At 35.5% G+C, this 26,355-nt stretch overlaps 1 protein-coding gene across 2 annotated transcripts in view; it reads right to left on the reverse strand.

Annotated features, from left to right (window-relative positions):
* Window positions 1-1,395: 1,395 nt before the first annotated feature.
* Window positions 1,396-26,355, reverse strand: part of E23 (Early gene at 23) — a 104,481-nt gene continuing 79,521 nt past the window's right edge. For both annotated transcript variants that reach the window (XM_066402213.1, XM_066402214.1), the window contains 11 exons: window positions 9,643-9,815; window positions 8,469-8,619; window positions 7,960-8,179; window positions 7,651-7,906; window positions 4,278-4,454; window positions 4,018-4,220; window positions 3,815-3,962; window positions 3,612-3,758; window positions 3,449-3,558; window positions 3,223-3,389; window positions 1,396-2,828 (listed from right to left, as the gene is read on the reverse strand). In XM_066402213.1, coding sequence (XP_066258310.1) covers window positions 2,645-2,828; window positions 3,223-3,389; window positions 3,449-3,558; window positions 3,612-3,758; window positions 3,815-3,962; window positions 4,018-4,220; window positions 4,278-4,454; window positions 7,651-7,906; window positions 7,960-8,179; window positions 8,469-8,619; window positions 9,643-9,815 — 1,936 coding nt within the window. In that variant the 3' untranslated portion in view covers window positions 1,396-2,644. The remainder of the gene's footprint in view (window positions 2,829-3,222; window positions 3,390-3,448; window positions 3,559-3,611; window positions 3,759-3,814; window positions 3,963-4,017; window positions 4,221-4,277; window positions 4,455-7,650; window positions 7,907-7,959; window positions 8,180-8,468; window positions 8,620-9,642; window positions 9,816-26,355) is intronic.

The following is a 26,355-nucleotide window of genomic DNA, read 5'->3' on the forward strand; positions in this document are numbered from 1 at the left end:
AAGGTCAAGAGTTGTAGGACAAAAAAACTAAATTGAACTGGATCATTCAGTATCTTGCGTTGATGCTTCGCAGGAATTAATAAATTTTCATTTATGGCATTTCTTTTTCCGAGTGTCTTGTACAACTTTTTGCTCTAACTCTATTGTTATGAGAAATGACGACTGATTGAACATTATTGGGGAAGGCAGTAGTTTCAAAAATAAAGATCAGATAGGATAGAATAAAAAACTGAAAAATAACCGAACCGAGCTAGATGGTTCTTCATTTCGCATCGATGAAATAGCGCTGGGCTACAAATCACTGAACACAAACTTCCGATTTATGGGTTTTAATTGTATGAAGTTTTGGAGAAATCTGCAGACCAACTGTCACCCAGTAGAATGATTCAGATTCATGATTCTTAGTTCTGGGAGAAGAGGAAGAGGGGAGATGGTAAAACGTAAGACAATGGCATTAACACTAGATTTACCATACCAGACAAAATGACTAGTTTTTCAATTTTATTTTCAAATTCCTACTTCACCTTATTATTATTATTTTTAACAATATCAGTTGGTTTATTTCATTTATTTATTCAAAATCTAAAAATTTTTTATTGTCACTGGTACTTATCACAAACCAGTCAAAATGACTGGTGCAGTTTTCTATATGATGGAATGAATTTTGCGCAGTTATGGTAAATTATAAACACTGCGCAATTGCAGCACGGTCAAAACAAATGTTATGCGGGTAATAATGACAGATAAGTATGACAATCGTTAACTTAATTTTGAAGGGTGGCGGTTGTGGAATTTTGTTGAGAATACTGGAAAGACACATTTCTTTGGATACTGAAATATTCAAAAGTATATTCTTTGGTAAGAAATCTAAACACAGAGAGAAATGTTATCCTATTATTAGCTTCAATTTATTTTTATAATTATCGCCAGGCCTCGAAAATTGCAAAACGAAAGAAATATTCCGTGTTTTTGAAAAATATAACTAACATGTTTATTGAACGTGCGGATGTTGAAAATAATGAGTTTTATGATAGCGAAAGCGAATCATTAGATAACCAAAGTGATCGACATGACAGGAACAATAAGTAAAGAACACAAAGCAAAATCTGCATCGGTAAAAATTGCGGTAAATTCAATACTACCAATTTAGATTGCTGATTCAAAATTGAAATAAAATTTCGAATTGTTATTTATGATATAGATTTACTGTATTCTTTATCATGCTGTATAGTATATAAAAGTAATTTATCATTTTTTAACAATATATGAAGACTAGAAACCCCACTAACCATTTTTTCTAAGGCCAATCATTTTGACTGGTGTCGATAGAAATTGGCATAGTCAAATTGTTGGTACATCTAGTGTTAATCACAGTTGGAAATTCATATAGTTCTTAGAAACAAACAGTATTTACGATTCATGAGGATTCTTTGTCTTAAACAGTTTATTAAAGAAAAAGTTATCATAATTTAAGAATTGACAAATTTATCATTTGCATAAATTTCCTTCAGAAACTTACAAAAGCCCACTTTTTCACAGTATGTAGCACCATTCCTAACTCTTCTCCTGTATCACACAATTCAGTCACAGTGCACTCAAGAGATAAATAACATTAGCTTTGAAACTTACAGCTTTATTATACCAGGCGGTTAGGAGCTTATTACTTGGTTCCAGACCGCCCTAAACCTTAAATCATACTCGTTGGCAGTCGCCGTAGCTGGTTGCTTTACGTTTGCTTTAATTCCACTTTATTGGCACGTAGAATACTTATCAGAAAGGCACTTACTTCATGGTGCGTCCACTCTTGTCCTTTCTTACCCGCGAGAAGAAAATTCGCTTCTCTTCGCTCTCGAGACCTCAGTCAGAGTCGCGCGAACTCATGAGCTGTTTCGGATATGAGAAAAATGTAACTGGAATGATCACACTTAAAGCTAAATGCTTAAAAGTAATGAATAATATAAAAAACTAAAGTTACGAAAAGTTACTCTTAGCACAGCCTGTATAATGTTTTCCGGTTAGGTTCTTGCAGTCACGTGGAGAACTGTTCAAAAAGATAACACACTTAAAACTAGACTACTTAATAGAAAACTGTTTCGTCCGCCATTTCATAAAATTCTCAAAAAATATCTGGGAAACTTACGATCTGTGTGTAGAAATTACCTGATTCATTATTGAATGCTGTTTGATTCATCGGAGGCTCAACTTCGTTCGGAAAACTATTGTAGTATCACAATTTAGGATAGAAAATAATATTATTACACACTGGAAATGAATTTCATGAACAAATAGCTTTGACTAAAATGGCAGTTTAGTTTATAGAGCGACCTAAGCTAACCCGAAGCATTATCGTTTAATTTTGGGGCCACCCTGTCTGTGCTACAAAATAGATACTACTGGTCAGCGCCAAGTTACGTATAAAATATTTTAGAGTCTAGAGCGATTTTTAATTTCTTTCGAGACCTAGAAAAGACTCGTTATCTACCTAATACAGTCAGTCTATAAATTTCAACGTTAAGAATATTTTTAATAATCATAATAATAATATAGAATATTATTATTATTATTATTCTAAAGATTGAATGGTTTTGGCATATATCAAATCCAGTGCAAAATACAGCTAATAAGTTTGGTTTCTTTTATTGGTCTATTTGGGGGTGTTGAAGTAGCGCAGAACCACGTAGCCAAGGAACCGGAACACACACAAAAAGCCCAGTAGGACGAGGGTGTTTGCCCATAAGGGAAGGTAGGCTCCTTCGGCTTCCAGAATGGAAGTCACTGGGATGAACTTCAATTCTTGACAGATGGCGAACTTTGATTTCTTTGCACATCTGAAAGTAAAGAAATATAAATTACACAAAATGTGATTTATGCATAAAAATCAATTACAAAATATCTTTTAGTATTGTGGCGCAGTTCATTATACAGTGTGTAACAAAAGCTTGAAAGGCTCGTTGCATTTCGAGATTAACCGTTTACCTCAATTTTTATACGATTTTGCACACTAAGCCAAATCGAATGGTTAGTTCGATTTTTTTGCCGAGCTTACTATTATTCTGGAGTTTTACTTATTAATGTCGAATTGCAAACTTTAAATTGCACGTCCTGTGGATTACCGCATTTTTTTATTCATTTTGGAACTGATTTGATCCAATAATTCATGCTGATTAGATGTTACATATTTCACTAAATCAATAAGCAAGAAACGATTAAAAAAATACTCACAATATTGGCAGGCCGTCACTAAACTCAACAATCTGCATGTTTTGGTAGGCGTAATGAACCATCGAAGTGTACCTCATCCACGTCAACCATGGAGGAATATTCGTAGCCAAATACCCGCCAAACAGCTGGGTGGCCAACGTATACAATGCACTCATTGTTATGCTGACCTGTGCATAAACATCCTCAATATATATCCATTTATCATGTAAACGATATGTCTAGTTACCTGCATATCCATACAACATGCGCCTATAAAAAATCCTACACTCTGAGCCACAATGGTATTTAACAATAGAAAGCCTAATAGAGTAAGGAACACTAGAGGTGAATGAAATCCTGAAAAAATGGTTTTTATGATACTGTTGAGCAACAAAATGGTGGAAACTTACCTAACATAGGATAGGATATGCAATGATAAATTGCTGGAAGTGTGATAGTGAGTGGTAACTCGCCAACCATTTTGGCCAAATAATATGCCGACAACCTATAGGCACCTGACCGTCTTTCCTTGTTTATCACTTCTCGTTCTGGAGGAACTAAATTGCGCATACAATTAAGCATCATGAACATTTAAAAACTTGCGGTAACTTACACGAGCTAAGGGCCCCAAACAGAGCAAACAGCATCCAGTATGTCGTAGAAAAGAACATCCAGCCTTGAATATCATGCAACGCTTCCTCTCTCCTTTCCAGCTGGAACCACAGGAGACCAGCTAAGATTCCTAATCCTATTGTTTGAACCTAAAACCAAGGTGTTTTTCAAATTGTGACTTAAAGTATTAATGACCGAACTTACCCAATTTAATTTGGATAACATCCTAGGCCTGGCTTCCTGGAAATTTCTTTGTGCTAAAACTTTGAACTGAGTCCAAAAGCTGGTCGGCCAGGAAAAATAACAGTCTGCATCACTCGTCTCCGAACTCACTGAAGATGATGCGTGCGAGTGGGTGTCCAGCCACAGTCTTCGAACATCCGGTTCCATTTGATTCAATGTTTCTTCTGAGTGGTCAAGAAATTGTGTTTTGTGTAGATCTGGGTTGCTCGAGGTGCACTTACGTTCTAAACTGGGATATGGTCCATGTGATGGAGGCAGAATTTTATGATCATATTTCTCTGTAATATAGGGAACATCATGGCAGCGCAGCTCTATGGGGTAGTCTTTGTGTTTCTTGGCATCTTCCGCTGCCTTAATGATTTTCTGTCTAATTTCTTGGGCTCCTTTGATTTGCTCCACTGAAATTATTATCCACTTTAGCGATACGATATAAATGCTACTAAATGTATTCATGCATGAGTATGGAATCGAATCAGAAATTGATCGTAAATCGAATAATATATTGCCTGGGTGATTGTCAATAGACAACCTTCTTGTTTCCCTTTATGCTAATGAAAAGCTTGAAGAGAAATGGTAAATTATTCAGCGTTGCTCATGAAACAAACATATAAAGAGTGGGCGACATTGTAGGTCTGACAAAAGCAAGGTAGAGACGACATGTCTTGGATTTCGGGGCCTTATATTGGATCCCACGGTCGATTTAGAAAGGGATAAATTCTTACAGTATATAAGGAAGCGAGGAAATAAAGCCGGGAAATATCGTTGCGACTTCGGGGTTCGAATTATTTCAAGAAACTCGCTTTCAATGTAAACACTATTTATTAACTCGACAAATTAACAGCACTGCAACTTACCAACTAATGGTCTAGTAATAAATTAGTATTTCACTAATAAACACTGTAATATCGTTTATTACAATCGGTTGTTTTTTGTAGCTTAGGCTAACTCACTCTTAACAATGCTCTCCTTATATTACTAAAGATCCTGTGACTAGAAGATCCCACAATTGTCTTAAACGTGCAAATGTTAACATAAACAAACATATTAAAATATTCGACATACATAAGAAGCAATAAATCGCTTGTCGAGCGCCCACGATAAACCTCTTTTTTTGCCTCTGTCTTTTACCTGCGGCGTCCGCACGCCATCCGTAACACTGTGCTCCTTTATTAAGATTGTGACTCTCGAACGGACATACTTCCATGGTGCGTCGTTAATCGATCCAGATAAACAACTTTCACCTTTGCTCTGGCGGTCTGCTGGATTCTGTAAACCACCTCATTAATCCGCTTTACGACCGTATAAGCGCCTTCCCAATTTTGGCTGTTTGGGCGACTTCCCCACCTTCCTCCGCGGGTTGAAGAGCCACACAAACTCACCGCACCCCAACGATAAACCCCTTTTTTGCTGTCAGATGTTACCATACTCTTTGTTACTGTTTTCCCTTTGTATAAAAACATTTTCCTTAGAGTAAAAACATGGAAGAACTATTTCATAATAAATATCAAAACAGTATAAATACTTAACTTTCTGAGGGGAAATTCAAACTTTACTCAACTTCGGAATTTGGGACAGCGAACACGCACAAGACATGCATGAAACACCTGAACTAAATTAAACAAGGAGGTGACTGAAATAGGTAAAGCGACTTTGGAGCATATTTGTTCAGGGCTCTCCGAGGACTCCGATGAGGAATTTGAATTCTATCATATTATTGTAGGCAAAAATTTTTATAGCTCACGAAAATTGCTGTACAAAAACAGGCATTACTGTACCATCGACAACACTGGGCTGCAACACTAATGGATTGAAAATGTGTCTTTTTATGCTTTTATTGTCTTATTGCCTGATGCGCGGTAAATGTACTTACTGCAGCAGAACATTCGCAGCGCATATTATATAAATCGATTAGATTACTGCAGGCAACAGAGAGGATATGAAAAAGAGTAAGTAGATGGTTATCAATGCAGCTAACCCTGGTACGGCTGTAAAGGACCTTCATACTACCGTCCATACTGCTTACTATTTGTGTTTGCTGGGTACTATCTTTACAAAGGTAGAGAAAATTCTTTCTTCTCTATAATTTCCGTATTAAACAACAGCTTATCTAGACGTTATGAACTAATTTCAATAAAAGTACATACAGGATGTCCCATTAACAATTTACTCCCATCTAATTTCTTTATTTTTGACATTAGAAAAGAAGGTTCAAACGGAGACTCTTCCTTCATTTGAGTAGCAGAATTTAAAAATAACTTCATTGCCTCCCGTAACATAAACTTCCTTATTTTAAATGAAATTTCTCAATTTTTTTTAGCATTTTTGGATTTCTCGTTCAATTTTAAAATCAGCTAATGTAATCTGTCTTATTTTTAAAATTCACCATTTTCGACTTATTCCGAAAAATTTGAAAGTTTTGACACAAGCACGATCCCACAGAAATCGGTGTTTTTCCTCTAATTTTTTTGAAAATTTCGGAATCGGCATTTTGAGGCTAAGAAAGAATCTATTAACCACCGTTTTGACTTATTTGAATTTGAGAAAAATTCTTTCACAATGTTCGAAATACGCTCCGAATTTGTACAATTTCAAACGTCAATAACTTTTTTATTTTAAGCGGAAAGTTCAAATTTTCTCGACGGCATCGTGTTCAGAATTTAAAAATCTAGGTACAGAACGATTGAAAAATCATCCGCTATACATCCTAGTGCTTCTTTTTAGTTGCTTATCAAATTCAAAATAAATTTCAAGTATATTTTATACCTCTTTTTGGGAATAAACGATATTGCTAGGAATTTTGACAAATACAAACATTAAACTGTACATAAAATATATTATTACACTTTTTGAAATCATTATAGTTTTTCTTTTTTTTATAAAATATCAAAATTTTCTTACGTCATTCATGACTTCATCATCCACATTTAGACTTGACCCACGAAAAGGGGTAGTTTCTGAAAACTTAAAAATGGATGGTTTTAGAGATAGAGTCACGTTAATAAAAATTGTGTATTTTTTAATTTTGAACACGATGCCGTCGAGAAAATTGATATATTCCAATTGAAATAAATAAGTTATTAACGATTGAAATCATGCAAAACTGGGAGACGTATTTCAAAGGTTATGAAAGACTTTTTCTCAAATTCAAGTACGTCAAAACGTAACTCATTATGTTCCCTTTTAAACCTAAAATTTCGAAATTCGCAGCGGTTAGGAAACAATACCGATTTCCGTGGGACCTTGCAACTGTCAAAATTTTCAAATTTTCCAGAGTAAGTCGAAAACGGTGAATTTTAAAGATAAGACAGCTTACATTAGCTGACCTTAAAATTGAACGAGAAATACAAAAATGCTAAAAAAAATTGAGAGGTTCCATTTAAAATAAAGAAGTTTATGTTACGTGCAGGAGAACGGATCATGCGAGGGAGGACAATGAAGCCGTTTTTAATTTCTACTCCTAAAATGAAGGGGGATCTCCGTTTGAACCTTTTCTCAAATGTCAAAAATAAAGAAATTAGATGTGGGGTGAATTGTTAAATGGGACACCCTGTATAAAAATACAAGCATTTGCTCGTCAATAAAACTGGTACTTACGTATAAAATCAGCAGGATTGTAATGCGGCATAATATTGAGCCCCACACTACTAAAAAAGTCCACAACTTTACACGTATCTCCAAAATAGGCGGTTCTTCCATTGCAAAGTAGGAGCAGTTTATCACATAAATGGAAGATTTGTGATGAAGGTTGATGTAACGTGATGACTACAGTTTTCCCTTCTGAGACGGCGTACCTTTTCAGCGTCATCATCAGACTGTGAGCAGAATGTGAATCCAGGCCTGACGTAGGTTCCTGAACAAAAAAAAAAAATTAAATTGAAAAAATTGCGAAATAATAGAAATTACATCCAAGAGCATCAGTGAAGGATTTGTCAGAAGTTCGCAAGCAATATTTGCCCTTTTCTTCTCCCCCCCACTGAGGCCCCTTTTCAAATAGTCGCCGACGATGGTATCTTGGCAATTATTTAGTTCTAAAACATCTATGATATGGTCGACATATTGCATTTTTTGTGCGTGGGACATGACATCCGACAGTCTCAGTCTTGCTTGATACTCTAAGGTTTGCCTGAAATAAAAATTAAGATTAATTTTTTTGGATAAAACAGTAAGATATTTATGAGCATTCAACACGATATAATACATTATAAGTAAATTCGGAAAATGTAAATTTTCGCCAACAAAATAACTATTTAAGAGTTTGGCTGATATATGAGATTATGAACTTAGCTAGACAGAAAAAAAATGAAACTTCCACCATCTAAATGGCTTTTATATTACTCCAACACGAGTTGGGAGGAACTTTTATGCATGAAGAACTGAGTTTACACCTGACGTAAATCCCTTAATCTGCTTACCTTAAAGTTAGGTCTGGGAAAAATATGTCCTGCTGCAGAACGTAGCAAATTTTCCGTTTCCATCGTTTGCAGAGGGGGTCTCGGTTGAAATATATTTGGCCAGAGTCCAACTTCAGACGACCACTTAGACAATTCAAAAGGGTTGTTTTTCCTAAAAGGGAAAAAATGAAATTTATTAACGAAAAGATGGTCATTAAGGCTCGTTTAATCAAAACTTCTGAATTCAGGCAGTTTGAGTCATTCAGGTGGAATTTGGAAACTTAAAACTTGTGAAAAAGCTGTTAAGTAAATTTACTAATTTTTTTAGGGGAAATGTTCGTTTTTATGTATTAAACCTAGACGTACAATGTAACGTCACGTGAAAAGTAGTGCTTACACCTTGAGCTTAAAACTCTTCAGCATAATCTCCTTATTACCCTCGCACAGCTTGCGCAAGAACTTTCAGATGCGGGAATAAGAAGTCAATTTTACGCACGTAAAATAACCATTTTTGTATTAAGAGCGGAAAAATTTTACTTTTACGTCCGCTGCCCAAAATTGTTATGAACACGGTTTTTTGTATGACAAGAATGATTGAACGGCCACGAAATTATAAATGTATATTGATTTGTACATTTCTTCTCCAAATTGCATTATTCTTGTTGATTCTCTAGTTATGTAAAAACGTAATTGCGAATTTGAATATCATCCTAACTTTCGAAAACGTCATTCTCCACTTAACCTACTTAAATTTTTAGGATCTTAAATGAAAACATCATTTCAGAGCCTTTCCCTCTTTTGTGACTAAAATCCAATTTCAAAGACAAATTGAAAAATTCCGAGACCTAATTAGACCCTCTCATTCCGTGGCAATCCGGAAGCTTAGATCGTATTTTATCATCATAATTAGAATTCTCAAAGTTGATTACTCCATTTTCTATATCACACTTTATAGCCCGGCTAAAAATTTTAATTAAAGACAGTGATGGAGCAAGATTATGACCTAAATGAAACACAATTTTAAATAATTGTTGAATTTACTGTTACATGCAAATTAAAAAGGAGCGAAATTTCGCATTTTGGACCAAGAAATCGTCATCAGTTTCCGTTCTTTTTTTATTTAGCAATTTTAATATCTAAAGAATCTGAATTTCATGAAGTTATGTTTTTTTGCTTTTTTCAAAACAAAACTCACCACATCCGCTAGGTCCCATCACTGCTAAAATTTGTCCAGGACGGACTAACCCGTCGACATCCTCCAAGATGGGCCGTCCTCCAATTGAGGCAGATATGCCCCTGAAGGCTAAATGAACAGGAAGTGGCCTTTGGTCTAGCAGACATGGGAAATGGACCGCAGTTGTGTCAACTCTGAAATCAAAAATATCTACGTCAGCTTGTCGTAAACAAATAGTACCTTGCACAATAATTTTAGGTGTTTAACTACAGAAATGTGTGTTTCTTTTATTATCTGTTTGATGTTTGTATCATCAGGCAACTTAATCCTGTCTGGAAGGTTCTTGATAAGCAGCAGCGTTCCCAATAACCCAATGCGAATGGGAATTCCTTGAAATAATCTTTTAATATAAATTCGTGAAAAGAGCTATGCATTCATGAGACCTTATTAACTGAAATAAAATCAAGAAAAGACAGATAGTTCTACTTTGCTTATAGGCTCCGCTGCTGATTTCCTCATAAGTCAGACCAATTATACAGCGGAATGTTCTTCTTTTTCAGCCACATTTGGATCTAGATTTTTGCCTTTGTCGCTGACTAATGATATTTCCCACAAAGTCCAAGAGAAAATTCCTTATTTGGAAAAATGGAGACTCGGCGGGAGAATCCGATGCGAAAGGATTTGTCTACCCACGATCTATTTATGCAGATTTTTATTTATTGGAAAAAGTTCGACGAACGTTCCTGAAAGACCATTTACGTGGACTAGATGCAAATTACATTTAAAGGCTGTTACCAAGCAAATATTAAGTAGGTACCTGGATATCATTAGGTTTATTTATATGGAACTAATAGGGTAGTAAATAATACCAGATATGTATGTGGAGCATATTAGATTCATTATAAATGTGTCATTGTTTTGAGTGATCGTACTTTTTGGACCGGACGATACAAAGGAGTGAAATTCTATTGTTAATGATTCTAGTAGTGTCTACGACTTGTCACGTTAATCGTTACTGTATATTAATCAGAGAGCAGAGCTAAAAATATCATTCGGGTTTGAATATTAATTGGATTTGAGGCTCACAAATGTTAGCTATGATTTTACTGTTATCCAAGTCTTCAATCCAACAATTATAAACGGCGATACTTAAGACCCTGTGGTGAAAGTAACGGCCAAAGTACTCAGAGTTTCGAAAAATAACTGAGGTACATCAGAACCTCGTTCGAATAATTTTATGGAAAATTTCAATATTTTTTATGTGTTATCTATGTCCACCCTACACATCTTAGTTGCAAGTTGAGGAAATGCCTGATTTAATAAAAAAATGCAAATTTTCGATTAGCAACGGGTATGTTCTAGATAATTCAATTTAAAGTGTACAATCATAAGGAAGAATAAAAAGAAGTTTACTAATGTTTGAAAAAACGTGACTTGATAATATGAAGAAAATTTTGTACAAGAAGCTACGATCTGGAAAAGGAATTCTGAGTTCTAGGTCTAAAAAGGTGGTTGAGAGTATGCATTATTATATAGGCTGTCCCATTTAACAATTCGCCCCGCATCTAATTTCTTTATTTTTGGCATTAGAAAAAAGGTTCAAACGGAGACTCCCCCTTCATTTGAAAAGCAGAATTTAAAAATAACCTCATTGCCTCCCGTGACATAAATTTCCTTATTTTAAATGGAACCTCTCAATTTTTTTTAGCATTTTTGTATTTCTCGTTCAATTTTAAGGTCAGCTAATGTAAGCTGTCTTATCTTTAAAATTCACCGTTTTCGACTTACTCTGGAAAATTTGAAAATTTTGACAGTTGCAAGGTCCCACGGAAATCGGTATTGTTTCCTAACCGCTGCGAATTTCGAAATTTTAGGTCTAAAAGGGAACATAATGAGTTACGTTTTGACGTACTTGAATTTGAGAAAAAGTCTTTCATAACCTTTGAAATACGTCTCCCAGTTTTGCATGATTTCAATCGTTAATAACTTATTTATTTCAATTGGAATATATCAATTTTCTCGACGGCATCGTGTTCAAAATTAAAAAATACACAATTTTTATTAACGTGACTCTATCTCTAAAACCATCCATTTTTAAGTTTTCAGAAACTACCCCTTTTCGTGGGTCAAGTCTAAATGTGGATGATGAAGTCATGAATGACGTAAGAAAATTTTGATATTTTATAAAAAAAAGAAAAACTATAATGATTTCAAAAAGTGTAATAATATATTTTATGTACAGTTTAATGTTTGTATTTGTCAAAATTCCTAGCAATATCGTTTATTCCCAAAAAGAGGTATAAAATATACTTGAAATTTATTTTGAATTTGATAAGCAACTAAAAAGAAGCACTAGGATGTATAGCGGATGATTTTTCAATCGTTCTGTACCTAGATTTTTAAATTCTGAACACGATGCCGTCGAGAAAATTTGAACTTTCCGCTTAAAATAAAAAAGTTATTGACGTTTGAAATCGTGCAAATTAGGGGAACATACCGATTTCTGCGGGAGCTTGCATCTGACAAGATTTTAAAATTTTCCGGTATTACTCGAAAACGGTGAATTTTAAAGATAAGGCCCCTTACATTGACTGATCTTAAAATTTAACTAGAAATAAAAAAGTGCCAAAAAAATTGGGAGGTTGCATTTAAAATAAGGAAGTTTATGTCACGTGCAGGGGGACGGATCATGTGGGGGAGGACAACCAGGACGTTTTTAAGTTCTACTCCTAAAATGAAAGGGGATTCCCGTTTGAACCATTTTTCTAATGTCAAATATAAAGAAATTTGATGGGAGGTAAATCGTTAATGGGACACTCTGCATTGTGTAAAAATGATGTAGGAACGTAAATTTGAAAACATTCTAAAGCTGGATAGGTCCCAGTTCAGCTCTGAAGCATGTACTAATAAGTCAACATTAACTCTTGTGGTGGCCGTGGTCGATAAAAAGCATCACCATTTTTTAATCATTAGAGGCGGCGGCGGATCAAATTTCTAACCACATATGCAAATTCATTTTAATATTTAATTAAGTCCCTAAGTGCTCCGGACGTACATCATTTTAATCGCCTATTTTTCCAAACACCCTGTATATTAATTGGGTAAAAAGGGCTTATGTAGCTTTTTATTTGACCATTTATAGCAATCACCCTTAATAGAACCTAAATCAACGTTTAAAAAAATAATTATTTACGCCACTTGAGAAATAATTCATTTAAGATTTCTGCGCCAGTAAGAGTTAACGAAATGTCTTTAATAACGCTGTGCACTCCGTTGGTGTTTCTACTAACAGGTCTACCCCCAGCGCACTCCACCCCAATTAAACGTACTCGTGAAGAATAACATTGAACTCTCGTGTCGCTATTAATTTGTCTTCCAGCCAAATGCTCCCTCATCCCAATTAACAAAGAAGAGGACCCAACAACGTCCGTTAGACAAGCAGTCATTTGTCGATGAACAAGCTGGACCAAAAAACGAAAAGAACAAGCACGTAGTTGTCTCCCTTTTCCAGTTCGTTACTCCCATGACACAAGTGATTTAATTAGTTGCAACACATAACTAAAGTATCGCGCTTTGCCAATTTTCCGCGTGTCAGAAGTCAAATAGTTCCCGGCGTCATAGGGAAGCTGCAAATTTTGGCAACTAATTAAGATGATTGCATAAATTAATTGGTTTGTTTGAGGTTCGTTGACTTGATGGGCCTCGTTTTGCATTCAGCTATCAGTTGATGAAATTAATTAGCGAATGCGAAGGGAACTGCGACGTCAAGGGAGTAACGTTGGCGAGCGGTTGAGAGATGGTTCGGGTCATGGTGGGAACTTACTGAAAAATATAAGACATTTGTCAAGTAACCAGGAAAGGCGAAGACGTGGGAGTTGCGCATAAAAATTCGGCTGGAAGGTGAGAAGATAAAATCAATGTCTTAAGGAACAATCAAGAAAAACCGGCTCTTCCGAGAGAAAAATAAGATTGAAAGGGGAAAAAAACTTAACTACGCCAAATTTCCTACCAAAAATATGAAGTGAAGTTTGAAAGCTGCCATCTGAAGCCAGGAAATAGCGGATCGAAACTAGCGAGGAAACCACAAAAGATGGAAAGGAAAGAAATATGGGTGCAAAAAAAGCTCTGTCTAGGCTAAGTGAGTTACCCCAAATGAGATAATTTCCTAAATTTTACTCCTTCACTTAGGTATCAAAAATATTAATTTCAACTTTTTTTCATTCTTTTCCAAAAATTCGTACACGAGGCATATATGTTTTGAAGGGCATCAGATAATCCACTCAGTTTAATTTAAGCAATCCATCAGGCATTAGAAGATTAATTTTTCAAATTTAGAGGAAGATGTTGGAGGCATAATCGATCCCAAGTAGCATGTACCAATTATCTTAACGAGGAGGACACCCGCTGAGTTAATCCATGATGGGGTCACTCAATGAATTAATTAGAGATCCATGCGATTGATCTAATTCTACTTTTGTTAAATCTTCTTTCGTGTCAAAATTTACATATTCTCAAAATTTATGTTTATGATTTATGTCCTTCGACTTATTTGATCAATTCAACCTAGCCCTGACTTCTTGAATCTCGATAGACACAATTCCGGACGCAATAACGTCAAAAATGAAAATAAATTCATACTACCAAGCAGTCATCACACATGCATCGATCATTGGTGCCAGTTCACTAGCGCCGGTGTTTTTGCGTGTGTAGATAATTACATTTTTTAAGTGCCAGTAAACCGGCGCCAATAATTCCCACCAATAAATTATGTTAAAAGCAGCTGAAAGCACAGGTTACCCATGCATACTTATTGGAGCCAATGCCAAAGTCATTACTGGCGCCGAAAAGTTCAACTGTTTTTTTTTAGATATTTATTTTTATACATGTGCCTTCACACGTAAAAACACTGATTTAAGCGAAAAATAATTCAAGTAATGTTGCATTAACTTTTTGGTGCCAGGAATTATATTGGCACTGGCGCCAATAAAGCATGCATGCGTAAACCTTGCTTTATACATTAAGAATTTTACAAATTGCGTCATTTTGACGTCATCTGAAGACGTAATTTTCTCATATATTTAGCTTTTAACGTAATACATGTTATGTGATGATGTTATGTGAATTTTAATGTATTTTTTATACTTCTGCGGTGTGAAAAGTATAAATTTTAGGACAACGTGTATACACAGTGCGTTTTTAACGCATGATACTGAACAGCTGTTCTATTAGAGTCACAGGTATGAAACTTAGCACTAGTACGATCTGAAACCTGAACTTTAGTTTAATTTGTCAATTAGGGTACAAAAGTTTGTAAAAATACTGGGAATAAGGATTCGTTTGGAGTACTGCTTAGCTGCAAATGAAGGCCATTTCGAATAAAAAATTTAAACAAATTCATTTTAAGCGCTTAATTTTGCCCATTATTATTAAAACAAATCTGTTTTTGCAGTTTACTACTAATTGATTAATTCCTATCGTTTTAAACTAAAAAAAAAGCATGGAAAAAAGCGCCGGATTTAACAATAGTAGGTTAATTATTCGCTGATGAATCCCGAGACGAGACAGAAAGCTCAGTCATTGAAGCACAAAAGTTCCTGAAAAACATAAAATCTACCGAAATTTTTCAGCTGATGTGTGAGGTTCATGACTATGAATATCTCGCAGCCCTTTCATTCGAACCTAAGCCTTTACTTCATGTCATAAATCATAGAAATCTTTGGGGCAGATGGTCAATTCCCAGCGCTGTGAGCTCAGTTAAGGTCAATCCGGTTCAGGGGACTCGCGACGTCTCATCGATCGCGACCAAAAAAGCCCTCGGGTGTCCAATTATTGCGTAACGTGCTCCCCAGAGTGTCCACGACAAACGATAATTCATAAGAACGTATTTCCAGTTTCCAGTCAATACAATTAATGTGTTATTTTGGGCGTACTGTATGGGGTCGCATTGAGGATTTTCTGCTAAATAAGAAATATTGACCGAAAGATTTTTTAATGGAAATAGGAAATTACCAAAAGTACTCGTATATCACAACTACATCTTATTATAGTGTTAGGTTATTGAACTCCTGGGTCACTAGGCCACGCGATTGTGGCGATTTAAAAAAATTGGGCTGTCAGGCCAGTCAAGGTCATGGCTGTCGTATAGCCCAGATCTTGGTCCATCTGATTACCGTCATGTAAATTCGCTTCGGTACTATTTAGCCGACTACAAGTTCCGTTAGACCTTCGATTGGGCAATTATAATTGAAGTGCTTGCTCACATTCTTAGATAACGATTTTTAGGTCTAGTTGTTCAAACGTGGTTTAAAAATGAAAATTTACAGTTAACAAAAAGTGTGAGTAATGACTTCGGAGCCTTCCAGATCCAAAACTTTACAGTTTCATGATCCCAGAAATGAATTATAGCTGGACAAAGAATAACATAAGTTTGAAACTAGTTAGGCACAACTTCATTAAGTTTGATACACAATATAGGAATGTGGGCGCTTTGAGTAAATGAAGAAGAGGTTTGTTGATGGTAATGTCGAACTTGCTAACACTTTGTTTTTAACATTCTGCGGGTTTCCAGGCTTGGGACTTGCATTCCCTAGTAGGAGTCATAAAAGAAATCTTATGTGAATATTCGTATATGTAACTAATTGAATCCGCAGTTAATTATGAGTTTAACTATCTAGCCTGGGGATTAAACTAGGTAATTTTCCACAATTTCTAGCCCTAATAACCTTGTAGTGTTTAAATTATTTTAAAACTTCACGTTTTTCTTAGGTGTTGCATAGTTTTAATATTACAGAAATTGCCAATGTTTTTTATGATTTTTTTCCTAGGAAATTTATTTTGCGTGTAGAAATCGATATTATGCGTAAGTCTTGCTGCGTTGCCATTAAAGTGGAACAGCTTTTTTCATATATAGTTTTCTTTAAAATTTGCTTAATTCCTTAAGAATGTTTCATTCAAGGAATGATGATGGTGGTAATATGAATACTTGCATTTTCTTAGAAAAAGATATTTCTTAGAAACCGCTTATAAAATCCTTATCTATGTAAGTATCAAGTAGTGCCCTACTTTGATACTCTGTATATCAAAAACTATCAATTTTCGTATAAGACGAGTTTAGCCAAATCGTAATATTTTTACAGGAAGAAGTGAATGAACGTTGTTCCATTAGGTTGAGTTCTCTTACCCCGCATACTGATTTGCCATAAAACTTGACGCAGTTCAAAAGCTCTTTTGACTCGGTTATCTTTCTTATTAACAGCGTTGACGCTGACTCTGTTGAATTGTATTATACTCAGTTAAATCTTGATGCCCTGCCGATGGCATATCATACTGCCAACTTCACCTATTACTAGGGTGCTTTCAAACTTCTTACAAATCTAAACTAAAGTGATTTAACTTTAGAGGCCTCCGTGGGCCGATTTTGGTTGTATATGCCGATAAGATATAACTTTGTGTAATCGTGTGTGATAGATTAGTAACATATACAGGGGGTTGAATGTCATGCTAATATTTCAGAATGTGATTCCTCAGGTCATTTTATGAAAAAAAGTTGATATAGCCATATGTCCTCACCGGCACAGATTTTTAGCTACAGGGTGTTGAACTTTTCCTGGTCAAATCGTTATTTTTAAATTTCTCAGAAAATGCTTTAGATATTACCTTCAATTTTGATGTATGTTAATAGGGCATAAACCTCATATTTTAATAAAAAAAAGTAATCTTCTTGCTCAATCAGTAGCGTTCCTGCCTACATGTCTTCCGACATTATGGCACTTATGACATTATGTCGTACTCATACATTATGGACACATGAATAAAGCGGTACGCCACTGAATATTTTTTCTGATTAAGCTGGTCAATTCTATATGAAAAAAGTCTCTTATAATAAACTATAAAATATAAAATAATAATTAATAATAAACTCTTAAAACAAACAAAACAAAGAACAACTAGTCTAACGAGAAAAGCGTAAGAGACTTTATTCATGTAGAATTGTCCAGCCTAATCAAAAAAAATATTCTCGCAAAAAAATATCTGTGGCGTATCACTTTTTTTGTAAATAATATCGGAAGATATGTATGCAGAGACGCCACTGGTTGAGAAATAGATACGTTTTTCATTAAACATTTGGATGGGTATTGCAGGCGACAGGTTTCTAGATCCTGTTGTTTTACTAAACCAATTATAGGCGTTGCTTACCTAAATTTTCTGCAAAATACAATGGGTGATCTTTTGGACAACATTCCTTTAGATCAAAGGCAACAAATATGGTTCTAGTATGATAGTGTTCCAGCCTATTTTTCGATTACCGTTAAAGAGTATGTACACTAAACTTATCCACGTAGATGGGTAGGAAAGGACGAACTTGCATAAAGGCCTCCAAGATCGGTCGATTTAAACCCTCTAGATTTCTTTTTTTTGGGATATTTGAAAATATTGGTCTATGGTACTCCTGCAAATATCCTCGAATAGTTACAACTGCGAATTAATCAAAGTTGGCAACAAATCCGGCCCAATGAGAAGGTTTTAAAAAGAGGTCGAATATTCTTCAGATAAAGATGTAGTGCTTCTTTGGAAATAGAAGGAAGGCACTTTGAACATATTATGTAACTTTATTTATCGTTTTGCTAGAAGGTTCTTTTTTCTGTTGACACATAATAATTAAGTAATAAATAATTCCAAATAAATATTTTATAAAAAAACAATCTTCAACATCTCCGAACCCATTACTTTGCGAACCCATCTTCACTAACTTTATTGTTATTTTGGTCCATACTATTATCTCTTTAAATATTTTACACTCTTTTTTAACACCCTGTATAATAAGTGCAACGAAAATGATAGATATCTATTTTTGCTCGCTTTGTTCGTCACATTCATGAATTGTATTTAAAAAAGAGAATTTCCTGAATGACATTCTCGAAGAATACGGCCGCAAGAATGAAATATTTCAGTTTTTTACAACATTACTTACAAGGGCGACCAGGGAAATAATTGCGATAATTGCACTAACGCAAATTACCGCTGTAATTCACAAGTGATTGGTTCAACAACAGTGAGACACCAGTATAGCATTGTTGAATTATTAAATTTTACAGATGAATTAGATTTTAAAGGGCAATATAATAAATGCAATGAAAATTATCTATAATTTTTGGAAAGTTTGCTCGAATGCAGATGGAAGATCGCGAGTATTCGCCGTGTACCAGTGCCCTTTTTAATTGAAGTTGCTCGAATGTAAAATTGTCAAAAATTATAGATTTATTTTCCTTGCACGACTTGTATTTAAGAAGAGAATAGCGATAGCGAAGAAGATAAAGCGATAATTGCATTAGTGCAAATTACCGCTGTAATTCGTCAGTGATTGCCTCAGCGCAATAATGAGAAATCAGTATGGCATTGTGGAAGGATAAAATTTGACAGTATTTGAATTAATGGCATTTGTGAAGACTGTGAGTAAAGACATGCTTCTCCAAGAGTAAAGAGAAGATTGGCCTGGATAAATACACATTTCTTCTTCTTCTTCTTTCTCGCAATGACCACCTCCTTTCTCCCTAGCTCCCTTCAATTTCTTTATCGAAATTTCTGGCACCGAGTTAGCTCGTCATGATTCATCTCATTCGGAAAGGTAATTCTAGTACCATAGACGACTCGACCTCGGTGTCCCTTTATACCGCAAATCTGCTATTATTTATAATCTTTTTGGATCAGCAGTTCCAAAGACTTAAAATTCACTTATTCCTCAGTTACTCGATCCAACCCCGTTCACCTCTTCAAGAAGTGACATATCTGTCCATCTCCTAAAATCTCGCCATACATTACCGAGCCTTAAACCCATTCACCGCAATTATGTAAATCTGACGTATTATGTAAATTCGTAGCAATAAATAAGAAATTCAGCAGTCATGGAAGTCAAACTTCCCTTATTATACTGCAAGACAGGTCGGGCTAATTAAATAAAGTGCTTAAATAAAGTTGACTAAATCTGGCAACACCAACGGCTATTGTTCATCTTGTTCGCGTTAAATGGTTCAGAACACGCCTCCTCAATTCGTATATCACGGAAAATTTGCAATCATGCAATGAATGTTTTGGTGGTTTCGCTATTATTAGATTTTTAAAGGAGCAACGAACTTTAGATGAAAATTTGTTATCGTCTTCGAAAAGGCAAAACAACTCAGTGATTACATTTCTTCCTAATAGGAGGGAGACTAGCGCAATACACTGGACTGCGAAAGCAGTTACATAAAGCCAATTAAAGCAGATTTATCCCCGCATTGTCACAACTATACCCTGTCGCTCTTTTTACTGCTTATCTCTTATTGATTGTGCACACATAAGTTACGTTAAATGAACTTTGAATAAATGTAATCTCTGGTAGTTTAAACTACTATATAAATGTTGACCAGTGGTAGGTCTTTGAACTCGGAACCTCTTTGACAACTACTTAAACTTATGAGGAAATGCTTCAATTACACAGAGAAGTGGGTGTGCGATTCAATTCAATACTTGTTTCCTTTTTAAACTTCTTCAGGATTAAAGCTCGCCGTTTCAGCCGGGTGTACCTACTTGTTTGTATATCGCAGTGAGATCATCAAAATCGCTACAAATAAATTCGCAATAAAAGTACCTACATTTGGTCTCTTCAGCTAAGCTATCGCTGGAATTTATTAAAATCTTTAACAGCCAAGTATAAATTACCATTATTTATGGCAACTGTTACAAAATATTTGAGCCCAACCAGTCTCAAATTGCAACATTGAAATTCAAAGAGTACGCTAAGTCAACATCATTAAAACTTAAAGCGCCAACAAACGGATAATTGCGCACTTAAGCTATAAAATTAAAAGTTTTCTAGTCGACTATAACTCATACAAGTGTGTTTACAAATCTATCGGGTAATTTGGGAGTTTCGCGGTACGTGCCAAATTGGCAAAGCTCCCTAGAATCGGTTCGCTGAACGGAACGACCCAGGAAAAACTAATTTTGGGATTTTTGGTTAACAACCTCGATTAAACAAAGAACTAATGATCCTCTTTATTAACTCTGCCACCTCAATTCCAGACAGCAAGGGATTCATTCCATTGACTTGCAAAACGTGTAATATATCGAAAGTGACATGCATCCGTGTCAAAAATGATTGTGGACAATCAGGCTTTTCCCACACAACTTCTCACCGTACGTGTGTGCGTAATTTTTTACCACATGGTTCCTTTAAGTCCACCCCACAGTTTCTTCAAAATGATCAGAGTTAGTTGAGAACGCACCAATGATCAAGGTTGCCCGTACAAAAGTAACTGGCCTACGAATTCCCGAGATGTCTTCAATCAAAATTGAAAAAATGGGAGAAGTAGGCCACTCGAGAAGGGGAGCGTCTCCCAATTGGAAATTCAGAAAAATTTGGAAATAACCTTAACAAACCGAGAAATTATCCAATACCTGGGTTCCACTAGGTCCTCAAGCAGAGAGACCAATTTTCATCCAATTAAAAGATAATAATGTCGACATTGATCCTACTTTGTTGTCGTTGGTGCCAACTGATTTAATCGAATATGCAATTGTGCAAGACAAAAACAACGTACGTGAAGCAGGAAAACGTTATTAACCATAAAAATCGAGCCCACATTACCATGAATTCTCAAGGCTGTGTCAACGTCTTGTGCATGAAAATGCGTCGAAATGACCACGGGATTTTTACCAACTCTTTAATGTGAAGGCACTAGACCGTAATGGTAATGGTTATATGGTAGGAGTTTTACCATTGTCTAGGTATGTAGGTTGAAATAATGACAGTAGGACTGAATGATGGGGCTTCCAAAAAGAATCAAACTTGCAAAGGAAGGAGGTAATACAATTAACGAAGTTGTTCAGTTATGAAGAATGTAGACCGAAGAAAATTGACGAAGATTATTTATAGAAGATGACTAGAATTATACTAAAGACGCAATTTCAAAGAACTTTGAAAATGTCTTATTTATCATCATTCGACTTTACCACCGGGAAATCCTATAAGTCCGCACATGTTATTACAGGTTACATGAAGCTGGTATGACTTCATTCTTCGAAGATTTGAGAATTGAAAGGCGGCAATGTCAAGAGATTTTTCAGATCTTCGAAACTTTGGAAATAAAAAATAATTAGTCAGATTTATTTTGAGGAGGCCCTAGCACTTGTGCCTGGAAGACCTATTGTGTCTCAATATCTATCATAATTCACTGAGAGGATTCAGTTTTGTAGGTCAAGAATTATTTCTAGGAATCTGTTTTCATATTTCTGATTACTTTATAAAGTATTTGATAGTTTAATTCCTACGAGTAAACTATGAAATACTTTGTAAAGAAGCATGAAGAACATCAAAAAGGGGTTGTACACATATACCTGCTCCCGAAGCAATATTGACCTTTCTGATGTATTAAAACGCGAAAAGGTTTCACTATCAAAGCAAAGTGGAAAGGAAAATAGAAAATAACATTAAATTTGCTGAGAGCGAAAAGTGTTCAGGAAATTTGGAAAATCTAGTTACCAGACAAAATAAAAACATTTCTGTCGATACCGCTATCTTGTTTGTTGGGACGGGTTGTTTGAGGGTGTATTGCCTCTTCATTTGAAAATCGCCTGTCGAAGAATCATTTTTGTCGGAAATTTTTCATCCGAATATAATAAAAGCAAGTTGTGGTCGAACGGTTTCACAGTCCTGATGAGTCGTTACATTGATTCGTTTGAATAGCTGAAAACTTCTGTATTATTACCGACGATAGTTAGATTAAGAAACCGCAATAAATCTAAAGTTCTGTTACAACTTTTCAGATAGCAGAAATGTTCCGCAGAGATTATGATCTTAAAGAAACTTTCAAGTTTAGCTTCAATTTCACTCCCCATTAATTTGTAAAAAGTTCTCACAAAGGAAGGCCCTCTAGGGACATGACATCAGGAAATTCGTAAAGTGTTCCTGGGATTTACATACTACTTAAGCATTATAAAGTGTATTAAATTAATAATTTTTAATTTTCCTTCGTGATGGCATTATAAGGAATTTTCAGAAACGTGATTAATGGATTATTGAAGGGCAAAATTTTCGTCTTAAACACGTCACTAAAACGTTATAATTTCAGAAAACGACATGCTGAAGAGGTATTAAGCTCAGCTCATGAATAAATAATATAAAATTATTAAATCGTGTTCTCAGAGCTTTTGCTCCTATTGCATGAATCACCGGGACACGTTTAGAGGTCCTCAATTGTGGAAGTTTTACGAGCTACATAGCACATTTTCTTTGTAGTTTTCTCCTTTAAAAATAAAAGGTGCACTTTGCGTGAAAGCTTCATATTAGCAAAATTTATAGATCATTTTTGTTACCAGTTATGCACCCTAGCTTAGCAACTAACAGGTACGTAATCGGTAATAGGTAAAAATCAACTGCAAGCCATTAAGTTTAAGATTGAGATTTTATCCGATGTTTACCCTACATGAACTTAAATCGTGCAAACACCTCCTTTTTTTCAAATTATCAATGAAATGCAGTATCTTAATGTTTGAAAAATGGCTAGAGGTGGTACGCAACATTTACCTGATGTTAAGAGCAACCATTGTATTCTTATCACTATCACAATGCGTAAAGTAAATCTTGACAAAAGGCACTAGTACCTCACTAAACCGGCACAGGAACATATTACACAGCACTGCAATGTTCCTATTGATATGATTGCAAATGCCAACCATATGTTTTGGCAAGCATTCGTTGAACTTTTGAGTGAACGAACTTTTTATTGGCTGGCAGAAACCAAAACGATGCAGTAACTGAACCGAATCCGACTAATTGGCCATCTGAAGTTTTTTAATAAGTGAAATAATCAGATTGTTAGTTTTCGGGCGTAAGAGCCCTGTTAAGTCCTCTTTAAGTATTTTGAGTCATTCTCCGGCTCTATCTCTCTCTGGAGAAATTTATCGCTCCAAATTGCGGTCGGTTCAACAACTTCAAAGTTTCAGCTCCGTTGGCGAAATTGAAAAGCTCTAATGAAATTAATGGGGTAATATTGGCTGCGATGGGTCGCACGTTCGGGCGCTCTAATAAAACAATTAAAACTTGGGTAGGAGTTTTGATTAGGTTTTAAGACACCCACTTTAGGAGATATTAAATTTAGATCTCTGCTCCCAGTAATTGCTCATCCCTAAGAGACAACTTAGTCATTCCACAAGATACAATATTACTCCTTCTGCTGACTGCATGGAGATAAAAAGTAATGTAAACGAGGAAATGAATAGCAAACATAAGGATTCTTATGTCAGATAAATAATTGCGTTACTTTTCTTGTGCCAATGACCTTTTATTGTACACTGCACTACTGTTTTTTCTCAACCCACATGTTCATGTCGTAAGATTTATTTGCTTGAAACCAACTGCCCCAACTGTTGCCTACGCAACTCGAAAAAAACATATTTGCAAGAACAGGCTCTAAGGAGCGCGGCATTGGTGCTGGCGGTACGTTTCCAGAAACCTATCTGAAAATGCAATTTAATCCATGGCAAAATTTGTCATCTCTGGCTCAGTTTTATGAGGTCGTTAGCCTTGCCAATAAAAATTTGAAACCCGAGCGTTTATTTGACCAGAACCAACCATAGTTCACTGTTACGCGATTGCCAATTTTCACGTGTCAGAAGTCAAGGAAGCCTATTTTTAAAACATTTTTATAAGCGTGTTCGAGTGCAAAGTAATCAGCAGATTTCTCCTCTCAAGCTAAAATTATTGCTTTTAATATTTAAAGCTCCTTACCAATGAGTTAACCAGAACTTACTCTTACCTGAAAAAAAGTGTAAAGGTCGTTTACATTGAGCAGTAAAGGTTAATCAGAATCTAGTTCTATATTTCTTCTGAAACTGGGACTATATGGGTGTTTGTTTGGGCTTGTAACAACCATAACAGTGCAGAAAATATTGCAAAATCCGTTTCGGTAGATTGCTCGCAGCTTTCTACCACCGGACCCGCCCATATCGTAAAATTTTAAGCTAATTTCTTTTTTTCGCCATTTCAAGTTGAACAACCCGATCACGCCTTGACTTTTGACACTCAGAAAAATCGGCACTCGTGCAATACCATAACTGCGGTTTTGGTAAGTTAATTTAGTAGTTTGCTACTTAAGATTGGGAACGTTGAACCGCGGATGATGAGGTTGTTTTAATTTTTAAATTTGCAACAATTTGACAAGGCGTAGATTGGCGGCACCAAAGCTTTCGATGGTTAGATAGATTATGATTTTGTTTAAGCTGTGAGGCATGTGACGGACTACTCACTAATACTTGCTTTGCATCGTTAGTTCTAGCCAGGTTACCTATAAGATTATTCATCCACCCGCCGGACCAGAAAGAACTTTGAGGTGTTGCTTGGGCTGGTACAAGTCCCTTTTCGTTGGACAATTATTTGCGTTGTGAAAAACGCTTGTAGGATATACTTTTTGAGTTAAAGATTTATGTTATGACGACGTTTATTTGTACGGTGGAAGATCCTTTGAGGTACCCTACGCATTCTGGAACATACTTCAATCATTTTTTTACCTAAAGCTACGGAAGCTTTATGCAATATTTCTCAAGTTGAGTAAAAAGAAACAGTTAACAAAAATTATTAATTATTTCTGCACAGGTCGGCTCGGGTTACTTTCTTGAAATTCTTGAAAATTGCGGAAATTTCCTTCTGCACTGCGCATTTCTTCCTTCATGTCGACTAAGGTTACTTCAACACTTCCTCAAATTTCCAACGCTCAGCCAGTTCAGGTTACTTAAATATTACCGAGCATTCCTGATCAGATTGCTTTGCGTTATTTCAACGCTTACGTTCAGTTCCACGTGCATTCGGATGACTTCACAACTTTCGGAAAGTTCCTTCGGAAGACATTTCATCAAATTTCCAGCTCTAGGTTGGTTGGAATCACTCGAAATTTACTGAGTATTTCTACTCTACTAATTTTAAGGTTGTTGTCGTCCGTCACGGATCACGAGAGACCCGAAAAAAACGGTTCAATTGAGGTCGTATAAAGCTCAGACAAAGAAAAAACCTATTGGCAGATTTTATATAGCTTTTATGCTGGGAGAGTTATATGATTCTGAATCTTTTACAAATTTTTCATTTTCGAGACTTCTTTTTGATAGTTATACCTTGTATTTCCTGAACGCGACGAACAGTGAACAGTGTTGAAAAAATTCACAAAGATACTTCACGCATGCCTGTATTAAATAAAAATGATCCAAATTTCATTAATAAATGCTCTAAAATACGAGGAATAACAGGAAAATCGCGATAATGCGAGAATCCCAAAAAAATTCCTTTGTAAGCTCCAAACAACTTCAAAAAGACCTTAAATTGGGAATAAGTTCCAGAACTATTCGAAGACGGTTACAAGAAATTCATTTGCTTAGACGAGTGGTTCGAAAGGTACCATTGCTATCAAAAACAAACAAATTAAAAAGAATAGAATTTACGAATAATCATCTTCGTTTCAAAACGAAAACGATAACATAAAAGTGTGCAAAAATGTCCTTTTTTCGGTCGAAACAAAAATTAATTTGTTTGGTTCGGATAGTCGACGGTACGTGAGGCGGTTAGCAAAACAGGAATTGCTTTCAAAACACACTTTAAAAACCATTAAACATGGAGATGGCAATACAAAATTGTGGGACTACTTCTTTTAGCTCGGTGTTGATCCCATTTATTGGATAAAAGGGATCGTGTATTAAGAAGAATACCTT

Source organism: Euwallacea similis, chromosome 25, assembly GCF_039881205.1.
Source record: "Euwallacea similis isolate ESF13 chromosome 25, ESF131.1, whole genome shotgun sequence".
In the NCBI taxonomy this organism is placed as follows: Eukaryota; Metazoa; Arthropoda; class Insecta; order Coleoptera; family Curculionidae; genus Euwallacea; species Euwallacea similis.